Source organism: Penicillium nucicola (genome assembly GCF_028828085.1).
Source record: "Penicillium nucicola strain IBT 29836 chromosome Unknown utg000005l, whole genome shotgun sequence".
In the NCBI taxonomy this organism is placed as follows: Eukaryota; Fungi; Ascomycota; class Eurotiomycetes; order Eurotiales; family Aspergillaceae; genus Penicillium; species Penicillium nucicola.
Window position 1 is genome coordinate 822,875 of NW_026643129.1, and position 16,164 is coordinate 839,038.

The 16,164-nt window shown below is 47.0% G+C and overlaps 6 protein-coding genes across 6 annotated transcripts; 2 read left to right on the forward strand and 4 right to left on the reverse strand.

Annotated features, from left to right (window-relative positions):
- Nucleotides 1-59: 59 nt before the first annotated feature.
- N7511_005397 (uncharacterized protein) lies at nucleotides 60-836 on the reverse strand (the record flags this gene model as incomplete). The annotated part of the gene is made up of 1 exon (XM_057127774.1): nucleotides 60-836. One exon carries the CDS (start codon nucleotides 834-836, stop codon nucleotides 60-62), a length of 777 nt encoding a protein of 258 aa, XP_056984291.1.
- A 2,857-nt stretch (nucleotides 837-3,693) lies between these two features.
- Nucleotides 3,694-4,794, forward strand: N7511_005398 (uncharacterized protein; the record flags this gene model as incomplete). Its single annotated transcript, XM_057127775.1, has 1 exon — nucleotides 3,694-4,794. The coding sequence occupies one exon, from the start codon at nucleotides 3,694-3,696 to the stop codon at nucleotides 4,792-4,794; it is 1,101 nt and encodes a 366-aa protein (XP_056984292.1).
- A 286-nt stretch (nucleotides 4,795-5,080) lies between these two features.
- Nucleotides 5,081-6,409, reverse strand: N7511_005399 (uncharacterized protein; the record flags this gene model as incomplete). Its single annotated transcript, XM_057127776.1, has 1 exon — nucleotides 5,081-6,409. The coding sequence occupies one exon, from the start codon at nucleotides 6,407-6,409 to the stop codon at nucleotides 5,081-5,083; it is 1,329 nt and encodes a 442-aa protein (XP_056984293.1).
- A 947-nt stretch (nucleotides 6,410-7,356) lies between these two features.
- N7511_005400 (ATP-binding response regulator) lies at nucleotides 7,357-9,716 on the reverse strand (the record flags this gene model as incomplete). The annotated part of the gene is made up of 2 exons (XM_057127777.1): nucleotides 7,357-7,592; nucleotides 7,643-9,716. 2 exons carry the CDS (start codon nucleotides 9,714-9,716, stop codon nucleotides 7,357-7,359), a joined length of 2,310 nt encoding a protein of 769 aa, XP_056984294.1.
- Nucleotides 9,717-10,268: 552 nt separating this feature from the next.
- Nucleotides 10,269-11,280, reverse strand: N7511_005401 (uncharacterized protein; the record flags this gene model as incomplete). The annotated part of the gene is made up of 2 exons (XM_057127778.1): nucleotides 10,269-11,148; nucleotides 11,213-11,280. 2 exons carry the CDS (start codon nucleotides 11,278-11,280, stop codon nucleotides 10,269-10,271), a joined length of 948 nt encoding a protein of 315 aa, XP_056984295.1.
- Nucleotides 11,281-13,266: 1,986 nt separating this feature from the next.
- On the forward strand, nucleotides 13,267-14,965 carry N7511_005402 (MFS transporter; the record flags this gene model as incomplete). Its single annotated transcript, XM_057127779.1, has 3 exons — nucleotides 13,267-13,644; nucleotides 13,720-14,295; nucleotides 14,351-14,965. The coding sequence occupies 3 exons, from the start codon at nucleotides 13,267-13,269 to the stop codon at nucleotides 14,963-14,965; spliced, it is 1,569 nt and encodes a 522-aa protein (XP_056984296.1).
- Between the last annotated feature and the right edge of the window lie 1,199 nt (nucleotides 14,966-16,164).

Sequence of the window (16,164 nt, forward strand, 5' to 3'; positions counted from 1 at the left end):
ATTCAAAACGAAAGAGCTAGCGCGTTATCGTACATTTATTTCACACACATGCAATACAATCAAGGGGTACCTCCCCCGGGATTGCAGTCTCCGTCACATCTGTACACTTCACAAGTAGTCCTTCCCACACTGGTACATGACTCGCTTTCTTCAGAGTTGGCGTATCCAAAGACCTCGAAACTCTTCCCCGTCTGCTTGATCTTAACTGTTTCATATCCTCCTTTCTCATCGCAAGCTGCGATGAGTGAATCATAAGACTTTTTGCACATGGCCTTGATGCCCGGCCCGATATAGGCCCCAGCTGCGGTATTCGCAATGCCCCAAAAGCCGGTGCAAGTATAGCCAAAGTCCTCGCCGCAAGCGAGGTTTTGAATCTTCATGCCAACAAAAGTGTAGAAATACGGGGAGACATTCGCCACGAAATCACAGAGCTCGCCGGCGATAAACACCTGCTGTTGATATGTAATGAGGCGGTTATCGTACTGAGGAGGGCTCAGGCAGGTGCGAGTGGTAACAGTCTCACTATAGCGCTTTTTGATAGTTGTAAGGGATGTAGAGGAACCAGTATCGAAAAAGTCGGCCAGAGGGAAATCATCAGTCGTGTTGGTCAGGTAGATATGGGAGATACGAGCATTAGGGCCGAAGTGCTCAGGCAAATCAAATGTGTGATTTCTCAAATCATACAAGGCCTGCACGTCTTTGGTTACGTCCAAAACTGGTTTGTGTGAGGTCACAAAGATTTGCTGAGTGGAATTGCTCGTATCGACTGCGAGAGCAGGCACCGAAAACAGCAGGGCCAGTGCCCCGGCGCGCATGAGCCTCAGGAGTCCCATCATATAGTAAAAAAAGCAATGGAGAGGATTTCGAATTGGACGAACAAACTGGAATGATGAAAGCCCGGGCTTGAGTTATTTCATGTTGGCTATTTATACCTCGGACTTTTCGACTTTTGACCAGGAGTTCCAGTTGCCTCAACTCAGTAGTAGTTCATGCATGCTCCACTGTTCCCACAGTGCTTGATCCTTTTAGTTTTATCGGTGTAGCAATTGACACTATTTTAGCGTAAACAGAGACCATGGCGATATGTCGGGTCAATCAATCAATCAAGTTTCAATTGGCCTGTTGCAGTGAAACTAGTATCGTAATGGCTATGCAGGCGCTTCATCTAGTTGAAGAAAAGACTTGATCGTACGCCCGATAATGACAATACAGAAAAAGAACTAGTCCTCACAAGCAGAGAGAGAGTATCAGCTCGACATAAATACAAATCCCATGGTCCAAAACATACAAAACCTGGTGCCGGAGGCAGCCAGGTACAAAGAGCGTTCGCAAATACACCATCTGTCATTCCACCATGCCACCCTATTCTCATCCTCAAATCCTGAATTCTCATCAACAGGCCCCGTTCTCTGTTCCCACTCCAGCTTCAATTGCTAACTTATCCCCCCGCCCCGATGGCTCTGAACCAATCAGGGATTGTGTAATCGAATAGCGAATTGAGGGAGATAGTCTCTCCACCCTCAATTATCGGGGCAAGCAATGGTCAGTGCCCATCGTCTTTGGGAGGCGACATATCGGGTGTCATGCCGACTTTACCAATGCATTACTGTGCTCACAGTGCTGCCGCCTTTTTTTGCTCAATCAACTGAAACTGACCAAGTTCTCTCTTATTATAATCTTGATTTAATCATAGTTTTTGGAAACCTCATTTTATTTCGCGTTCGACGTTGCAGAATGGTTTGCTCGTAAATTCAGTGTGAACACCCGTCTCTTTTTTCGGGGTACTATAGGAGCGAGCTAATTAACGCCACCAAACGCCCTATTTGAAGTTCGGACGGAGCAAGCTCTCAATTGAAATCTAGATATACGCTAAATATGTATGGAAACAAAAATCCTTAGCGGGCTGACGCGTCTCTCTCGAAGCCCCCACTTCTCCAATCCAGGGCAGAACGCTTGATTTTCTTTAAACAATAAAGACAGAAGAACACAAACACCTCGAAAAAATGCTGCCCGGACTCTAGAAGAAACGAGGCTTTTCCATTTTCTAATACTTCGAGGCCGCTGTCACTAGCCCCTAAATCATTACTTCATACAAACGGGATATTCCCTCTGCAGCCTTTATTTGGCAAGAAAGGGCTAAGCTCGATTTCTCATTTGTATTGTATTTACCCCCAGCGCAAGAGCGATAAGAAGACACCGTTTGTCTTTTTCGCCCCCATCTCAGCGATGGACTTGGGACTCTATGGGGGGGATTTCACGGATGCAAAGCAGAATTTGGATTATCCACTCCCAGATGTCCCATTTCTGTTGGCCTTGGGTATTATGCTACTCGGTGGTCTCATAGTAAGCGACTTTCAATCCAGTGAAGAAATTCAGAATTGATCAGGACTTACAAACATCAATCGCAGGTTATCCATATCGATGGCAACGTCAATGCAACACTTATCGCCCTGTTTGGCCAGGGCACGAGTCGCTCACTCAGCTGGCGACAGTTATGCTACAGCTTTCTCCTCTGGGTCTTTCATCGCATAGTCAAAGTTTTGCTTTTGTCGACTTTTTCTTCCAGAGGCTCAAGTCTTATGGCCATTTTTGTTCAGAGTCTGCTGGCTGAGCTACTACTATCAATGCTGAAGATAGCCAACGTCCATGTGATGAGCCGTCATGCCTTCAAACCGGGATATCAAAGCGACTCAGCCTTCGGGCACGTTTTCCGTGTTTCTACATGTTCGAGCACCTTTCCAGCAGCTCTTCTGTACAGCACATGCTCAGCCTTGTGCTTCTACCTTCCAATTCAAGTCGGCCGCGTCATTTTCTTTAGCAATAAAATTCCCGAAACGCACTTTGTTTTGAAGGCCACTGTTCTGCTGTCCCTGGTCACAATTCTTTATTTTGGCTGTGTGGTTCCATCATACGCTATCTTTATCAGGGTTACGGGGCTATCAATGCCTTTGCAAAAGCGATGGGTCACAAATCCAGCTGAATATTCGAATTTGTCTGCAGCATGGCGAAGCTTCACTGATCCGGCTCGTTCTGCTTATTTCAGAACGTTGGCTCATGTACTAGCCATGGAAGTAGGCCTGAGCTTCATCGTCATAACTTATACTTTCGTTCTATTTCATCCAGCTCTACATCAAGATGTTGCGATGCTTTTTGTGAAATTTGCTGGATGACTCAAAATTCTGGGCGGCTTGAAATTGGAGGTTGTGAGTCCACTAGCGCTCAAAGAACTACGTTCAATAAGCTGTTCTTCACTTTATGATCCGTCATGGAGACTAGCTTTGTCCAGCAAGTCTCCTGAGCGGACAAAACTTTCTCGGCGAAAGCGTCATCTTCGTTATATCTAATTTTCCTCTTACCTAGACCTAATGGGGTTCAAGTTAGTACAGATAGGATTGCTAGGGTTTGTACTTTTTTGCCAGGCATTTTATGACAATGATTAGATAATATGGTTATATAACCTTGGAAGCTTTAGAAGGGGTCCAAGGTGGGCTTGACGACTAATTTTTAGTGCTTATCAGCGGAGAAAGAGTCTATTTCAGCTAGAAACTGGCGACAAAAGTATGCATTTTGGTGAGGTTGTCAACAGGTGGATAATCCATGCATAAGGTTATGCCGAATATTTGTGCCAATCACAACGCGGCATCAGGTCCGGACCTCATGAAATCCTTCTTCACTCTCAACCCTACACCACCAATGTCATCAGTGTCATCAGTAGAAAAGAAACGGCTTCGAGATCGCCGGTCGCAACAGACTCTTCGCGACAAAAAGTTACGGCACGCAGCGGTTCTCAAAGAACAAGTGGACCATTGTGTGCAGTACCACGATGACCAAGGCGTGCAACGACTTCTTCGAGTGATCAGCGGACTTCGCGAACAAAATGAAGCTTTGATAGACCGCCAAACCAGATTAAAAACACTAGTCACTTCCTGGGATAGAGATGGCGAGTCTCTGCCAAGTGACAATCGATCTAACCAAACCGGGGCCTGTCTCTACAAGGAAATAGGCAACCAAGAGCCTCAATTTCTACAACCCAAACGTGATCAAGATTGCCATCCTCACTCGACAAGAGCAAGTGAGCAGACGGATCCTTTCTTAGCCACACCGACAATATCCCCCCACACAGAGTCACCAACAGAATCACCACCAGCAAACAAACCCTCACCATGGAATCAGATCCCACTACACAGCGATGACTTCAGCAGAGTACAAACAATCGTCTCGTGCCCTTGGTTTGCCTACCCAGAGAAAATAATTCCATGTCCTGATATCCCGTCATCCGCCCTGGACATTCTCTACGGCACAAAAACCAACCCACTAGCCGATATGATCCACACAGCTCTCCAAAGACGTCCAATCCGAGACCCGGAGCGTTTATCGATTGGCTGGCTTGCCTACCATGCCACAAGGTGGATCGTATCACCCAGTCCAGCAACTTATGAACGACTGCCTGTATTCCTGAGACCAATGAAGGAGCAGTTACAAGTTCCACATCCTGTCGTGTTGGACTTGATGCCGTGGCCGAAGCTTCGATTGAACCTTATGAATAGATGGAATTTCTATTACAAAGACCGCGACGAACTGTTTGGAATGTTCGCATGTTGTGTGAAGATCCGTTGGCCGTGGGGAGAGGATATCCTCGAGCGGAACGAAGACAATGAATTGGTCATGAAGCCTCAGTTTTATGAGACTTTCATGAGTGAGCGTGGGTGGGGCATCACTCCGGAGTTTATTGCGAGGTACCCGGATCTTTTTGCTGGGATTGATATCAACTCTATCGTTGTTGAGCTCGTGTAAGAGTACCTTGCGATATGAATACACTTGAAATCTAACCTACGCCCTCACCTGATGGTATTCGACTAGACTTTAATATAAGAAGTTCGGAATTTCGAGAATTGACCCGGGAAGATCGAAATATAGTTTTCGTACTGTGAGTAACTCGAATTCAGAGCCATGAGATGAAAGAGGCGCAGAAGAGAGTATCCTCATAGATTCTCTGCTTGATGAGTGAATGCTACAGGGATATTAGAGCCGACAGAGAGCGCTATTTTCTTTTGGACTACAGTACATTTCGTATCTCCAATCACACTGTTTCAATATTCAGACGGACATTGGCAACTTCGCATTCAAGCTTGAGAGCGTCAAAAACATCACCTAGCTCCTCCTCCTCATCCTCGCGACAAATACCTAGCGTCAATATTTGAAGATTCATTGAATGATCCCCGACACGCAAAAGCTTCAAAAGTCCTGACGAGAGCTCGGGACAGTGATCGACGATCACGTCTGTGATTTCCAGCTCCACGAGAGAATGAGGCAGGATTTCCGTAAGTGGCTTCGATTCCCAATCCCGAACGGAGTCATCGGGCGATTCAACCAGATGATCATGTCGGACTGTAAGTGTTTCAAGAACAGTAAAGTCTTTCAACGACTCGAACGGAGTCTCAGCCACATCTTTTTCGTCTATCACTTGACTCGTGTACGCATCTCCATAACGAATGCGTAGAGTCTGTAGAGTGGTCGTAAAAGGAAGAAGAGCCAATCGAAATTTCGAAGCATCGAACTGCTCCTCCTCAGCGAGGTCGTATTCATCTGCTTGGATCTCGACCGTGATGGAAATATGCTCAAGATGTGTACAGACTGCGAGCCAGTCCAGCATACCGCGACACCAGTAGCCCTCTTCCACGGTAATATCCCGCACAGGGCACAGATCCCGGTGCCTTGGGAGGTCCATACCTCCTTCATTTTTATTTTTCTGCTCGCCGATTGCGGTTCCGTAGATCCTGCGGACGCCAGAGAAAGAAAAGAAAGGCTTTAGAAATTCCGAGTCAATCCATGAAGCCCCCCAGGCGACACATGCTCGGACCTCTTGTAAGTGAGGGAACAGTGGCTCCTTGTGAAATGGCTGCTGGTGTTTCGCTGCTTTGAGCAGGATATCGGATATGAGTTCTGTATGTTCATGCTGGAACTCGAGGATTCGGAGGTTTGTTAGTCGGACAAGTAATAGACCCAGCCATGCTTCGCCACATAGTCCCTCCTCTCCGTGAAGATGCTCTTCCCATAATTCCTTGGACTCTTGCTCTTCCGCGGTGAAAATCTCTTCCAGCGCTTGCTCGACGAAAGCTTGCATTTCATCGTTCAGTTCTAGTGGATCATGCTGGTCACATTGGGACCAGCATAAGTCGAGCCGGTGGACTTGTTTGGCGAGCTCTGGTTGTCTCCATATACGCATGATGAAGCCGATGAATGCCTCTGAGAAATTGTCGGAAGAAATGTAGGAGTACATTAAAGGCTGAAATAGATTGTGAAATCGTCGGCAGCTAAGGCTTAGCGAGTGCAATGAAGACTGACCACCGATGCCTGCTTGGGTGTGCTTCCCGATAGCTAGAAGAATTTCATTTGGAAGTCGATCCATGTTGTGGGGAAGTGTACACTGATGTTTGACGGCTTTGTTAAATCGTTATACTGAAAAAGATGAGAGAGCGATCTGCCCAGGTCTTTTAACTAGTCCAGATATTAAACTAAGCCCTTTCCAGTGCTTCTCATTTTCTGTTTCAGGTCAAACCGTGGATCGCATCTTGGCGTTCAAGCTTACCTAGGTATCGTCTTCAGCAGTGGGGTTTTGATACTGCGTTGGGGGTAGATGTGCGAATGGCTGGGGTTTGTAGAAAGTCAGTCCATCAATAGACCAAAAAAACGCCCTAGTTAATCTAGTAGCGGATAGTGAAGGGAAGATCTGTCTTCTTAGTTGAGACTTTTCCCCTTGGCTGCCTGGACGGTGGGTCTACGAACTAACACATCACATTTTGAATTCTCTTGGTATTTCGCACCCCCAAAACATCTCCGGTGATACATTTGTCCGCAGAGTCTCTGGTGGTAGCATGAAAAGAGTCTCACTGGCAGATGTGCTTGCTGTGAACCCTGCCATTGCCTCCTGGGACAATCCAATCCGTAGATCAGATAGTTCCTCGGCAGTAAATTTCATTCTTCTTCTTTCTGATATGGGCCATGAGACTGGAATGGCGAATGCGGTCTCTTTTTGTCAGTCATAAGATAAGTTACAATAGAAAAAGCGGTCTTTACCTACAGTCTAATACCCTAAGGAATAGAGTTAGAAATAAAACATACAGTTTAGTCACACGGACCTACCTAGTTAACATTGTTTATCAACCAATTACGACCCTAAGAACCCACCGCAATGGTTTCTGGAACTGGCCCTAAAACCTAACCCTTTTGCAGTATGGGTATGGGTATGGGTCGGGTTGGCTTTACGGGTTTGCGGTTTCTAGTGCACTCTAGTCACAGCAGTCGGGAATATTAATTTTATTTAACGTTGCTCGTATCATATCAGCCGCCACCATTCTAGCGACTGTGTGACTTTTCTAGAAGTTTAGAAATGTCCCCTCTTTTGACGGGCTTGATGATGAAATCATCAATACCAGAAGCGCTCGCTTCTTTCTGGGCAGCTTCGCCCCCAAGCCCTGTCAAGGCGACGATAGTTAGGGGAGGCAAAAGCTGGTTTGAAGCTCGGTAATCCCTCTCAAAGGCACGAATCTGACGGGCAGCTTCGAAGCCATCCATGACGGGCATTGACATATCTGGTTTTGTTAGTACTCGTAGCAAGATGGTCGGAAGAAAAGAAACATACCGAGAATGATGACTCGGAAATGGTCGGGGTGCGCCTTGTAAACATCGACAGCCTCGGCCCCATTGCGAGCGGTCATGTATTCGTAAGTAGTTTTTTTCGTGAAGGCGCACAGTAGTTGAAGATTTAGGTCGTTGTCATCCACCAGAAGAACAGATGGCGCAGAGGCATTAGGCTCCTCATGCTCCCCATTCACATCCTTCACACCGTTCGCGGGGGAGGTCGACTGCGGTGATCTTTGGGTTGATTGATCGCGACTCTTTCCAATCGAGTATTGATGTGGACTTTTCTCTCGAGTATCCATCGTCTCCATCGTTGGTCGCTTGCTGAGTTTCATCCGCTCGGAGGGTGGATCAGAGGACTCGAGATCGACTGGCAAATGAGACAATTCCGGAAGTTCGACCCAACGAGTCGGCTCAGCTGGGCTAGATTGACCAGATGAGGAGTCGCGCTGGCGCTTGACACACAGGTTTAGTGCCCGGGCCAGTTTGCGCGGCCCACAAGGCTGGCTGATGAATTCAAACACAGGTGCTTCTTCAAAGTTCTTCGTCATTATAAACATGTGGTGCGCTTCCTCAGGTGACTGGCAAATGACGACGACCGGCGAGCCGTTGCCGTCTGTGCTGTGTAGATGTTTCCCGAGGGCGAAAATATCTCTACCTCCTATGTCTTCAGAGTCCAGCTCGGTCTGCACGGCCAAATAGAAGTCCAAGGGAAGAGGCTCGCCGTGGACGCATGACACGTTTGTCACAGTCAAGCCAAACCAGTCGTGACACAATTGCTCGAGGGATCCATACAAGAACTTGTCCCGTTGAGAATTAAGAGATGATCCAAAACCTAGGAGCCCGATTGTCCGTCCCTGCGTATAGTTCAAGATGGACTGGAATTCCGTCCTTGAAGAAGCATCGTCTGAGTTGTCGAGGGAGCGTTCGAGAGGCGTGCGGATCAAAATTTCAGTGCCGACTCCCTGAGAAGAACTGATTTCAATCGAGCCACCAAGTGAGCCAACAGCTTGGTGGACAATACTGAGCCCCAGCCCACTCCCAGACATGAATGAATCTTCCTGCATGAAGGGCTGGAAGAGATTCTTCTGCAAATATTCAGATCCAATACCCTTGCCGGTGTCTTTAACAGTGAGAGTGACCTCAAATTTGGCCTCTTGGTCTTCTAATGAGTCGGGAGGCTGTGATTTTCCACCGCATGGCTCGGTGATTTCACGAGACTTCAGTCCAATATAGATATAGCCCGACTGTGTATATTTGAGCGCATTACCAAAGATGTTCATCAAAAGACGACGCCAGGCACCAGCGTGCGTATTGAAATCCCACTCCGTATGAGGTTGAATATCGAAAATGATTGTGAGCTCCCTGGCCCGTGGGCCAACCTGGTCGAACCCGCTGGTTTGACCTGCCGAGCGTGATGAAGAATCAGTCAAGGCAGGGGGTGGCATCTTAGGGTGATTGTAGAAACTGTATCCGGCAAAAACAGATTCAGCAACTTCCTCGAGCACCGAATCAAGCTTGACATGCGAAGTTGCAGGCTTTTCACTGCGGTCTTTGCTTTTTTCATTTCTTGCTTTCTTGTTGGCGGGTAATAACTTATTTTCTGACTTCTTGCGCTCGAGATTCCTATTTTGGCCAAGGAAAGCGAGATCGAGCAAATTATTGATGGTGTCCAGAAGTGTGCGGCCACAAGATTCAATTGTGTGGACCATTCCTTGTTGTAAGGCATTCATGGCGGTATCACTGAGAATGTCCGCAGTGCCCAAAATACCATGCAGTGGTGTTCGTAGCTCGTGAGTTATACTGCTGAGTAGCCTGGTTTTGGCCTTGTCTGCCATCTCCACATCGAGACGATTGATTTCGGCCATGATGCTATTTGCGAAGGCTGAAACATACATCAGCTCGTTCTCGAATGTAAATACAAGTTCTGGGTCATTGGTCCAGACCAAGGTACCAGCAAAACACCTTCGTTTGTCCGAATCCCAGATCGGCAGCAGTAGAATACTCCTGGCTTGAGGGAAATTTTTGATCAGGTGTTCAGCGTCTTTTTGGAAGCTTGATCTGCTCTTCTTCATACTTGACGGCCTTGGCGGATCGAGTTGGAATGTGGATCTGGTGTTTCCCGTGTGCTGCCGTCGCTCTCATCAGAGACGGCTTTGTTCGCATCGTAGGTAAATATCTTTCCACGGGGGTATCGGCGAAGGAGTTTAGTGAACAGATTTTCATGCACCATAGATGGCGGGCCAGTCATTGTATCACTGTTGATGGACGACCTCGACGAGTTTGAAAAACCTAAGCATAAAGACAAAGGCGAAGTGTCTTCCTCTGCATCCGATATAGTGGATGTAGAATCAAGGTTTGTCGGCGAATTCGATTTGGTACTTTCATCACTGCTTGATGGATCACTTGAAATCCCAGGATCCGACATTCTGTGACCGTTTTGATCACCGGTTCTTCCAAAACGCTCGCTTTGTGCATCAAGGAAGATTACACCCTCGGTCCCTATCGACTCTCTGATCAAGTTTGCTGCTCTTGAGAAGACTTGCATGATGCATTTGTATGCATTTCTTCTTGTGGACTTTCACAGTTTATCACGCTTCTGACTGTCTCATCCTTGGGTACAACCTCTACGCCAGACTTTGACTTTTGACTAGGATGCGGACCCCAACCACTCTGCCTTGGTCCCGCTTTCGTGGGGGTTTCGGTCGGTCTAGGACCTCGAGAGACAAGCGGAGTTGATTCGTCTCTTGCTTGTCCTGTAGACGCTGTTGCTGAATGTTGGCCTGGCCCTCTTTCGTATCACTAGGGTTATTTAGAGCATTCTCCTGCTGCCAGGCATGACGAAGGGTAGATTTCCCCTCGTTGAAACTGCCCAAGCCGACAAGCATTCGTTCGGCCTGGCGACTTTTGTGGGTGGAATGGCCCATCACCAGATGTTTCATCGTGGCCCTGGCCAGATCCTTCATAAAGCGAATCAAGTGCTCTGGAAGAGTCGAGGTTCTAGCCTCGTCATCCATCACACTGAGGCAACCAACCGTGAGCCCTTTCGGGCTGATCAGAGGTACCGCGGCAAAGAAACGGACAGTCGACAGTACTTGTAAAAGCTCGCTGTCCTTGATCCGTGAGTCATTCTTCACGTCCCCAACAACCAGGGCGCCACCCTCCACTGACTCACCCCCTTCCATGCAGGCGGAGATAGGCAGACCCTCAACATGGTGACATAGACCTCGTTCTTTCGGAAGCAAGCAGCTCCCCAATAGCATCTTATCGCATTCATTTTCGGGAGTGCCACCGACAAGGCTCAATGACGGAGTACCCTCCGCGATGATATGCTGGTAGTAGCGATCAAAGAGAGTGATGAGCGCTCGTTGGGTTCCGAGACGGATTGCTGCGAGCTGGGCAAACGAAGTAAAGGCTGGGTCCGGCGAGGGCTGAGGTGTATATTTCTGTCGACTAGCATGATCGAAAGAAGCGAACTGTGAGGCCGAATATTCTCGCGGTATATACCTGTCGCGGGGGGACCAACCGATCAGCGATCTGGACACATCCTATGACGTATTGGTTTCCTTACTTGCGAAACTCGCGTTCCTGTGCCAGACGGTAGCGCTGACCTGAATCACCCTCCACAATCGCTGTCATACTAGACAGATTAAAGACTTGATCTAGACGTGGTTATGTTAAAGTCTAGAGAATCGGTTTTACACGGGTCTGAGAAAAAGTCTGGTGTGGTATAAAAGCAGGTTTTCTACAACACAATGGCCAGGTTCAATGAACCCGACCAATCAGAGAGGCCTCTCGTACTCGATCCGTTCGGGACCTTTTGGCTAGGATTACTCTACAGTATATGGTTAATGTCGGGAAACGAAATACTTCTTTCCATGGGGATACTCGGTACAAATAAAACCATTTAACTTGTAAAGCAATCTCCAAGCTAGAAGATTAAGCACTTTTGATTCAAACGGAAACACTTACACGGAGAAACTGTCCAAGTTGAGCAACTTGACAATACAGATGTTGGCAGAACGGCGTCAGAGATCCCACCGCCCGCCAAATATGGTATTTCCAGACACCGCCTTTCCCCGATGCTGAGCCTCTCGCTTTTCCAACTCGGCGGATATTCAATGACCGATAATACCCATTATCACAATATGATTTTCCGACGTCCACATGCCAAGAGACAATGCAAGTGTCTGGCTGATGCCCATAAATTGGAACCAGTACATTCCTGGTTCATGTGTTCTAATTAAGTAAGAAGAGCGAGGAGGTATACGATACATGTGCGTGGGTGGGATTCATTTACACTGACCCCACGTTGAAAACGATATACAGCTGACCACTACTATAAAACGATAGATAGTACTGAAGGTTGTCTCCCTACAATTAGAGTGATTCTTTCGCCGTCGCAGAGGTTGCAGCTCTTTTCAAAAAAGAGGAGTGCGATGATCAAAGAAAGTCTATAAGCGAATCAACCATAAAAGATTTCATTATGTCTTCGAGACGTACAACCAGCGTCCTCTATGGGACTACATCGATCACACAAGAATATCATCGGATTCGCCCAACATAAAAGGGATTCGGGCCGCCTAAAGGGCTCTAAAATTAAGTTTAAGGGAGCTCAACTAGGAAGCGATAGTGTTAGCGGGGTTTTAAAAGCCTAAGACAGCAACAGCGAATATGCCATACAGTAGAGTACATCTCGGACGTTTATTGATGTGGAGAGACGAATGGAGGACGGTGATTGGTCAATATAGGAATGTGTATCTTACAGTGCCGTAAACACCCTGTAGACAAGTTTCACACAATCCGGCGGAAGCCCTAGTATATACTGCTTGGTATGTGTCCTACCGCAAAAGAAAGGCCAACAGTCAATATCTCCTTTAAGAAGCCATACTTATGCAGGGCATTAAAATTAACATAAGGTTGTGATACGAACGGGCCCCCTATGGAACCGGGGCCACCGATGATTCAGCGCCGAGAAATCGAAGCTGTTTGGTGATTTTGATTGGCTCACGGTAGATGTAAGTAAACCGCTGATTCATTGCTTGGGGTTTATGTTCATCTATGGATGCACTATGCATATCGAGATTATTTGTCCCAAGGGAGTAAGCCTTGCTGCTTGTACAAGTTTCTCGACTCTTCTATGAGAAGTTATAATTTATAAATCGGTAGAACAACCACGTTGCCAGTCTGGCCAAAAAAATAGCTCGGCCATACTCGATTGCAACTCCATGAAGGCGAGTACCCCTTTCATCTGTGACTGATTGCAGACTGGAGTTTCGTAATTAGAGACCCACATCTAAATTCTGCATATTATGAAGCAAATTTATGAATCCAGGATCCGATAGACCACGCGGCCGCTTTGGGGTAGACAATCTCCAAAGCGAGCCCTGTACAGTAGCGCATAATTCGAAGAATCGGATGTCGCCTCCGTGCTGATCAGGTTGAACCCACTCCTGTAACTTTTATAGCTGATCGCTTGTCCGTTTCTTTTATTTCCCTTTTTCTAGAACTATTCGCCCTCCTCATCCTTGGCGTGTTCATCCATTGCCTTTCTAGAATCCTTTCCAATACGCCAAGAGTTCTTTCTATGCCCATCTTCAATTTACACAACATTTCTATCTAATAATGGAGGCGCCTCAAAAAGAGTCCAACTCCAACTACTCGAGTGTGAAAGATGCAGACAGTGTCTTACAACAAACCCCCGACATTGAAAAGCTACCAACCAATCCTGAGACAACACCACCTACCACAGACCAATACCCCGAGACAGATCTGAGCCGTGGAATAGTCGGATGGGACGGACAAGATGATCCCAACAACCCGCAGAACTTTTCAGATGGCAAGAAATGGGCCCTGCTCACACTTATCAGTGCCATGACGCTGGTCTCGCCCCTAGCCTCGAGTATGTTTTCCCCAGCCATTACATTCATGGCAGCAGAGTTCAAAGAGACCAATGAGACGATACTCTCATTTAGTGTTAGCATCTACCTCCTCGGTTATACAGTGAGTCTATTCCCATCAATTGAGGGTATCAGTGGCCAAAAAGAAAAACCATCTAACATATCTGCCCGTCAACAGTTTGGCCCTCTTCTTTTGGCCCCGCTTAGTGAAGTCTATGGCCGCCGTGTCGTTCTCAGTGGCGCAAACTGGTTCTTCGTCGTCTGGCAGATTGGCTGCGCTCTCGCTCAAAACATCGAAACCCTGATTGTGTGCCGTCTCTTCGCTGGAATTGGTGGTTCGGGCTGTCTCACCCTCGGGGCTGGAGTAATTGCAGATCTATTTCCCCGCGAAAAGCGTGGAATGGCAACTTCAATCTGGGCCATGGGACCTCTGATTGGCCCTGTCGTTGGTCCGATTGCAGGTGGATTCCTTGGAGAGGAAGTTGGCTGGCGATGGGTGTTCTGGCTGTTGCTCATTGCTGGAGGTGTCCTGTCCTTCGGCGTGGAGCTCTTAAATAAGGAGACATATGCTTCTGTTCTTATTCGATGGAAAAAGGACAAACTTGCCAAGGAGCTCGGTCGCACTGATTTACGCAGCGCCTATGATCTCGATGAAGAACCTGCCCCTGTGACGGAGGTTCTGCTGCGGAGCTTCAAGAGACCCATTTTGCTGTTTTGCAAATCGCCAATTGTCTTCCTGCTGTCGACATACATGGTGAGTTTGATGATCATAAGATGCATGAGTTATATATCACTGACATTTCATCCAGTCTTTCGTGTATGGTCTTTTGTACCTCTTTTTCACAACCATTTCCGATGTTTTTACCAGCACTTACGGTTGGTCAGTCGGACTATCTGGGCTTGCATACCTTGGTATCGGACTCGGCTTTTTCAGCGGCTTGCTGATAATTGCCCTTACGAACGACAAAGTCGTGATGAGACTGACCGCTCAGAATGGCGGGAAATTCGAACCAGAGATGCGTCTGCCAATGATGACATTCTTTGCCTGCATATTGCCGGTCAGCTTCTTCTGGTATGGATGGACCGCTGACAAGCACGTCTTTTGGATCGTGCCTATTATTGGCATGATGCCGTTTGGAGTCGGTATGATGGGTGTTTATATGCCGATCCAGACTTATGTGATTGATTGTTATCCTGCATATGCGGCATCAGCTAATGCTACCCTCACGGCGACCAGATCGCTTGTTGGTGCGATGCTGCCGCTTGCTGGTCCTGCGATGTTTGATGCTCTTGGGCTGGGATGGGGAAACTCGCTGCTTGGGTTTGTTGCCTTGGCTTTTATACCTGTGCCGATTATCTTTACCAAGTATGGAAAGAATATTCGAGAGAGATGGCCTGTTAATCTTGATGGAAAGAAGTCTTGACTTTCAACAATGGGGCACTAGAGAAAAATACAGGGGACAATTATTTGATCGTGTCATAGAGATGGGAAAAAAACAGTCAGCCTACAAGAAATATATAGAACTATAGAATTTAATACATATTTACTGGAAATTTCTTCTGTTGCTTGTATATTGACATATTTTCGTTCCAGCGGAGAAATTGATACACCCTAGAGCTCAATGAACCCCATCTTTGACACAGTTCTTTAAATAAGCACCTCGTTCATACAATTACAACCGCCGCGCCATCCCCTCTACTTTCACTTTTTCTCGCCTTTTCTACTTTGCTTCGATTCTCTGTCACTTAGCCTCACCTCTAGCGTGAAGATCAATCAATTGAAGCGAGATGTACGTAAGGTTTATTAAAAAAAATTATAATCATATAATCGCAGTGCTATTCTATATCCGGAGTGGGGAATCAGGAAGCAAAAAAGAATGGACTCGCGGGGAATCGAACCCCGGACCACTCCCATGCTAAGGGAGTATTATACCACTAAACCACAAGCCCATTGGATGACATCAGAGTTGAGAAGACCCAAATATATACAAAAGGCTTGACCTTGGGAGGCTAGAGCCGTATGGCGCATGAATAGACTGCGGTTCTCATGCGATCAGGTCCGCTACCAATGTCATACATATTAACTTATATAAACTTGGAAGCTCTGTCTCATACCACCCGGGCCATTGAGTCCTCTTATTTAAAAACCACAACGGCAAGTATCGTATCATGGCCAACTGCTTGCTACCATGCAAGGTATCGACATGGCAGGAGCTACATGGGTTGAGGCTGAACGTCCAGTATTCGAAATATACTCGTCGAGGATAAAGACAAGTATCTTTCTATTCTGGAGTTTTCAGAAAAAAGTCTGAAATGATCCAAGTTGCATATAATTGGGGAACAAACAAATTCAAAGAAGTACAACACAAACATAGGGTTGCACAGTGTTCTAATGAAGTATTCGATAACCGCTAGCCCAAAGCCTGAATGTGAAGCCAAGTAAGGTCAGGAAAAGAGCGAGGATAGCGAATAAGAAGCGTCACGGTAGATGTCGCTCAGGGTCTATAGGGCTTATCGCTTATCGTCTCCGCTCGACTTCCCATTTCTTTCCTCCTCCTCCACCTCCTCCCTCATCGCCAGCTGTCAATTCCCCAGGGCGTGTTGTGTGCTTGCTAGCAGCATC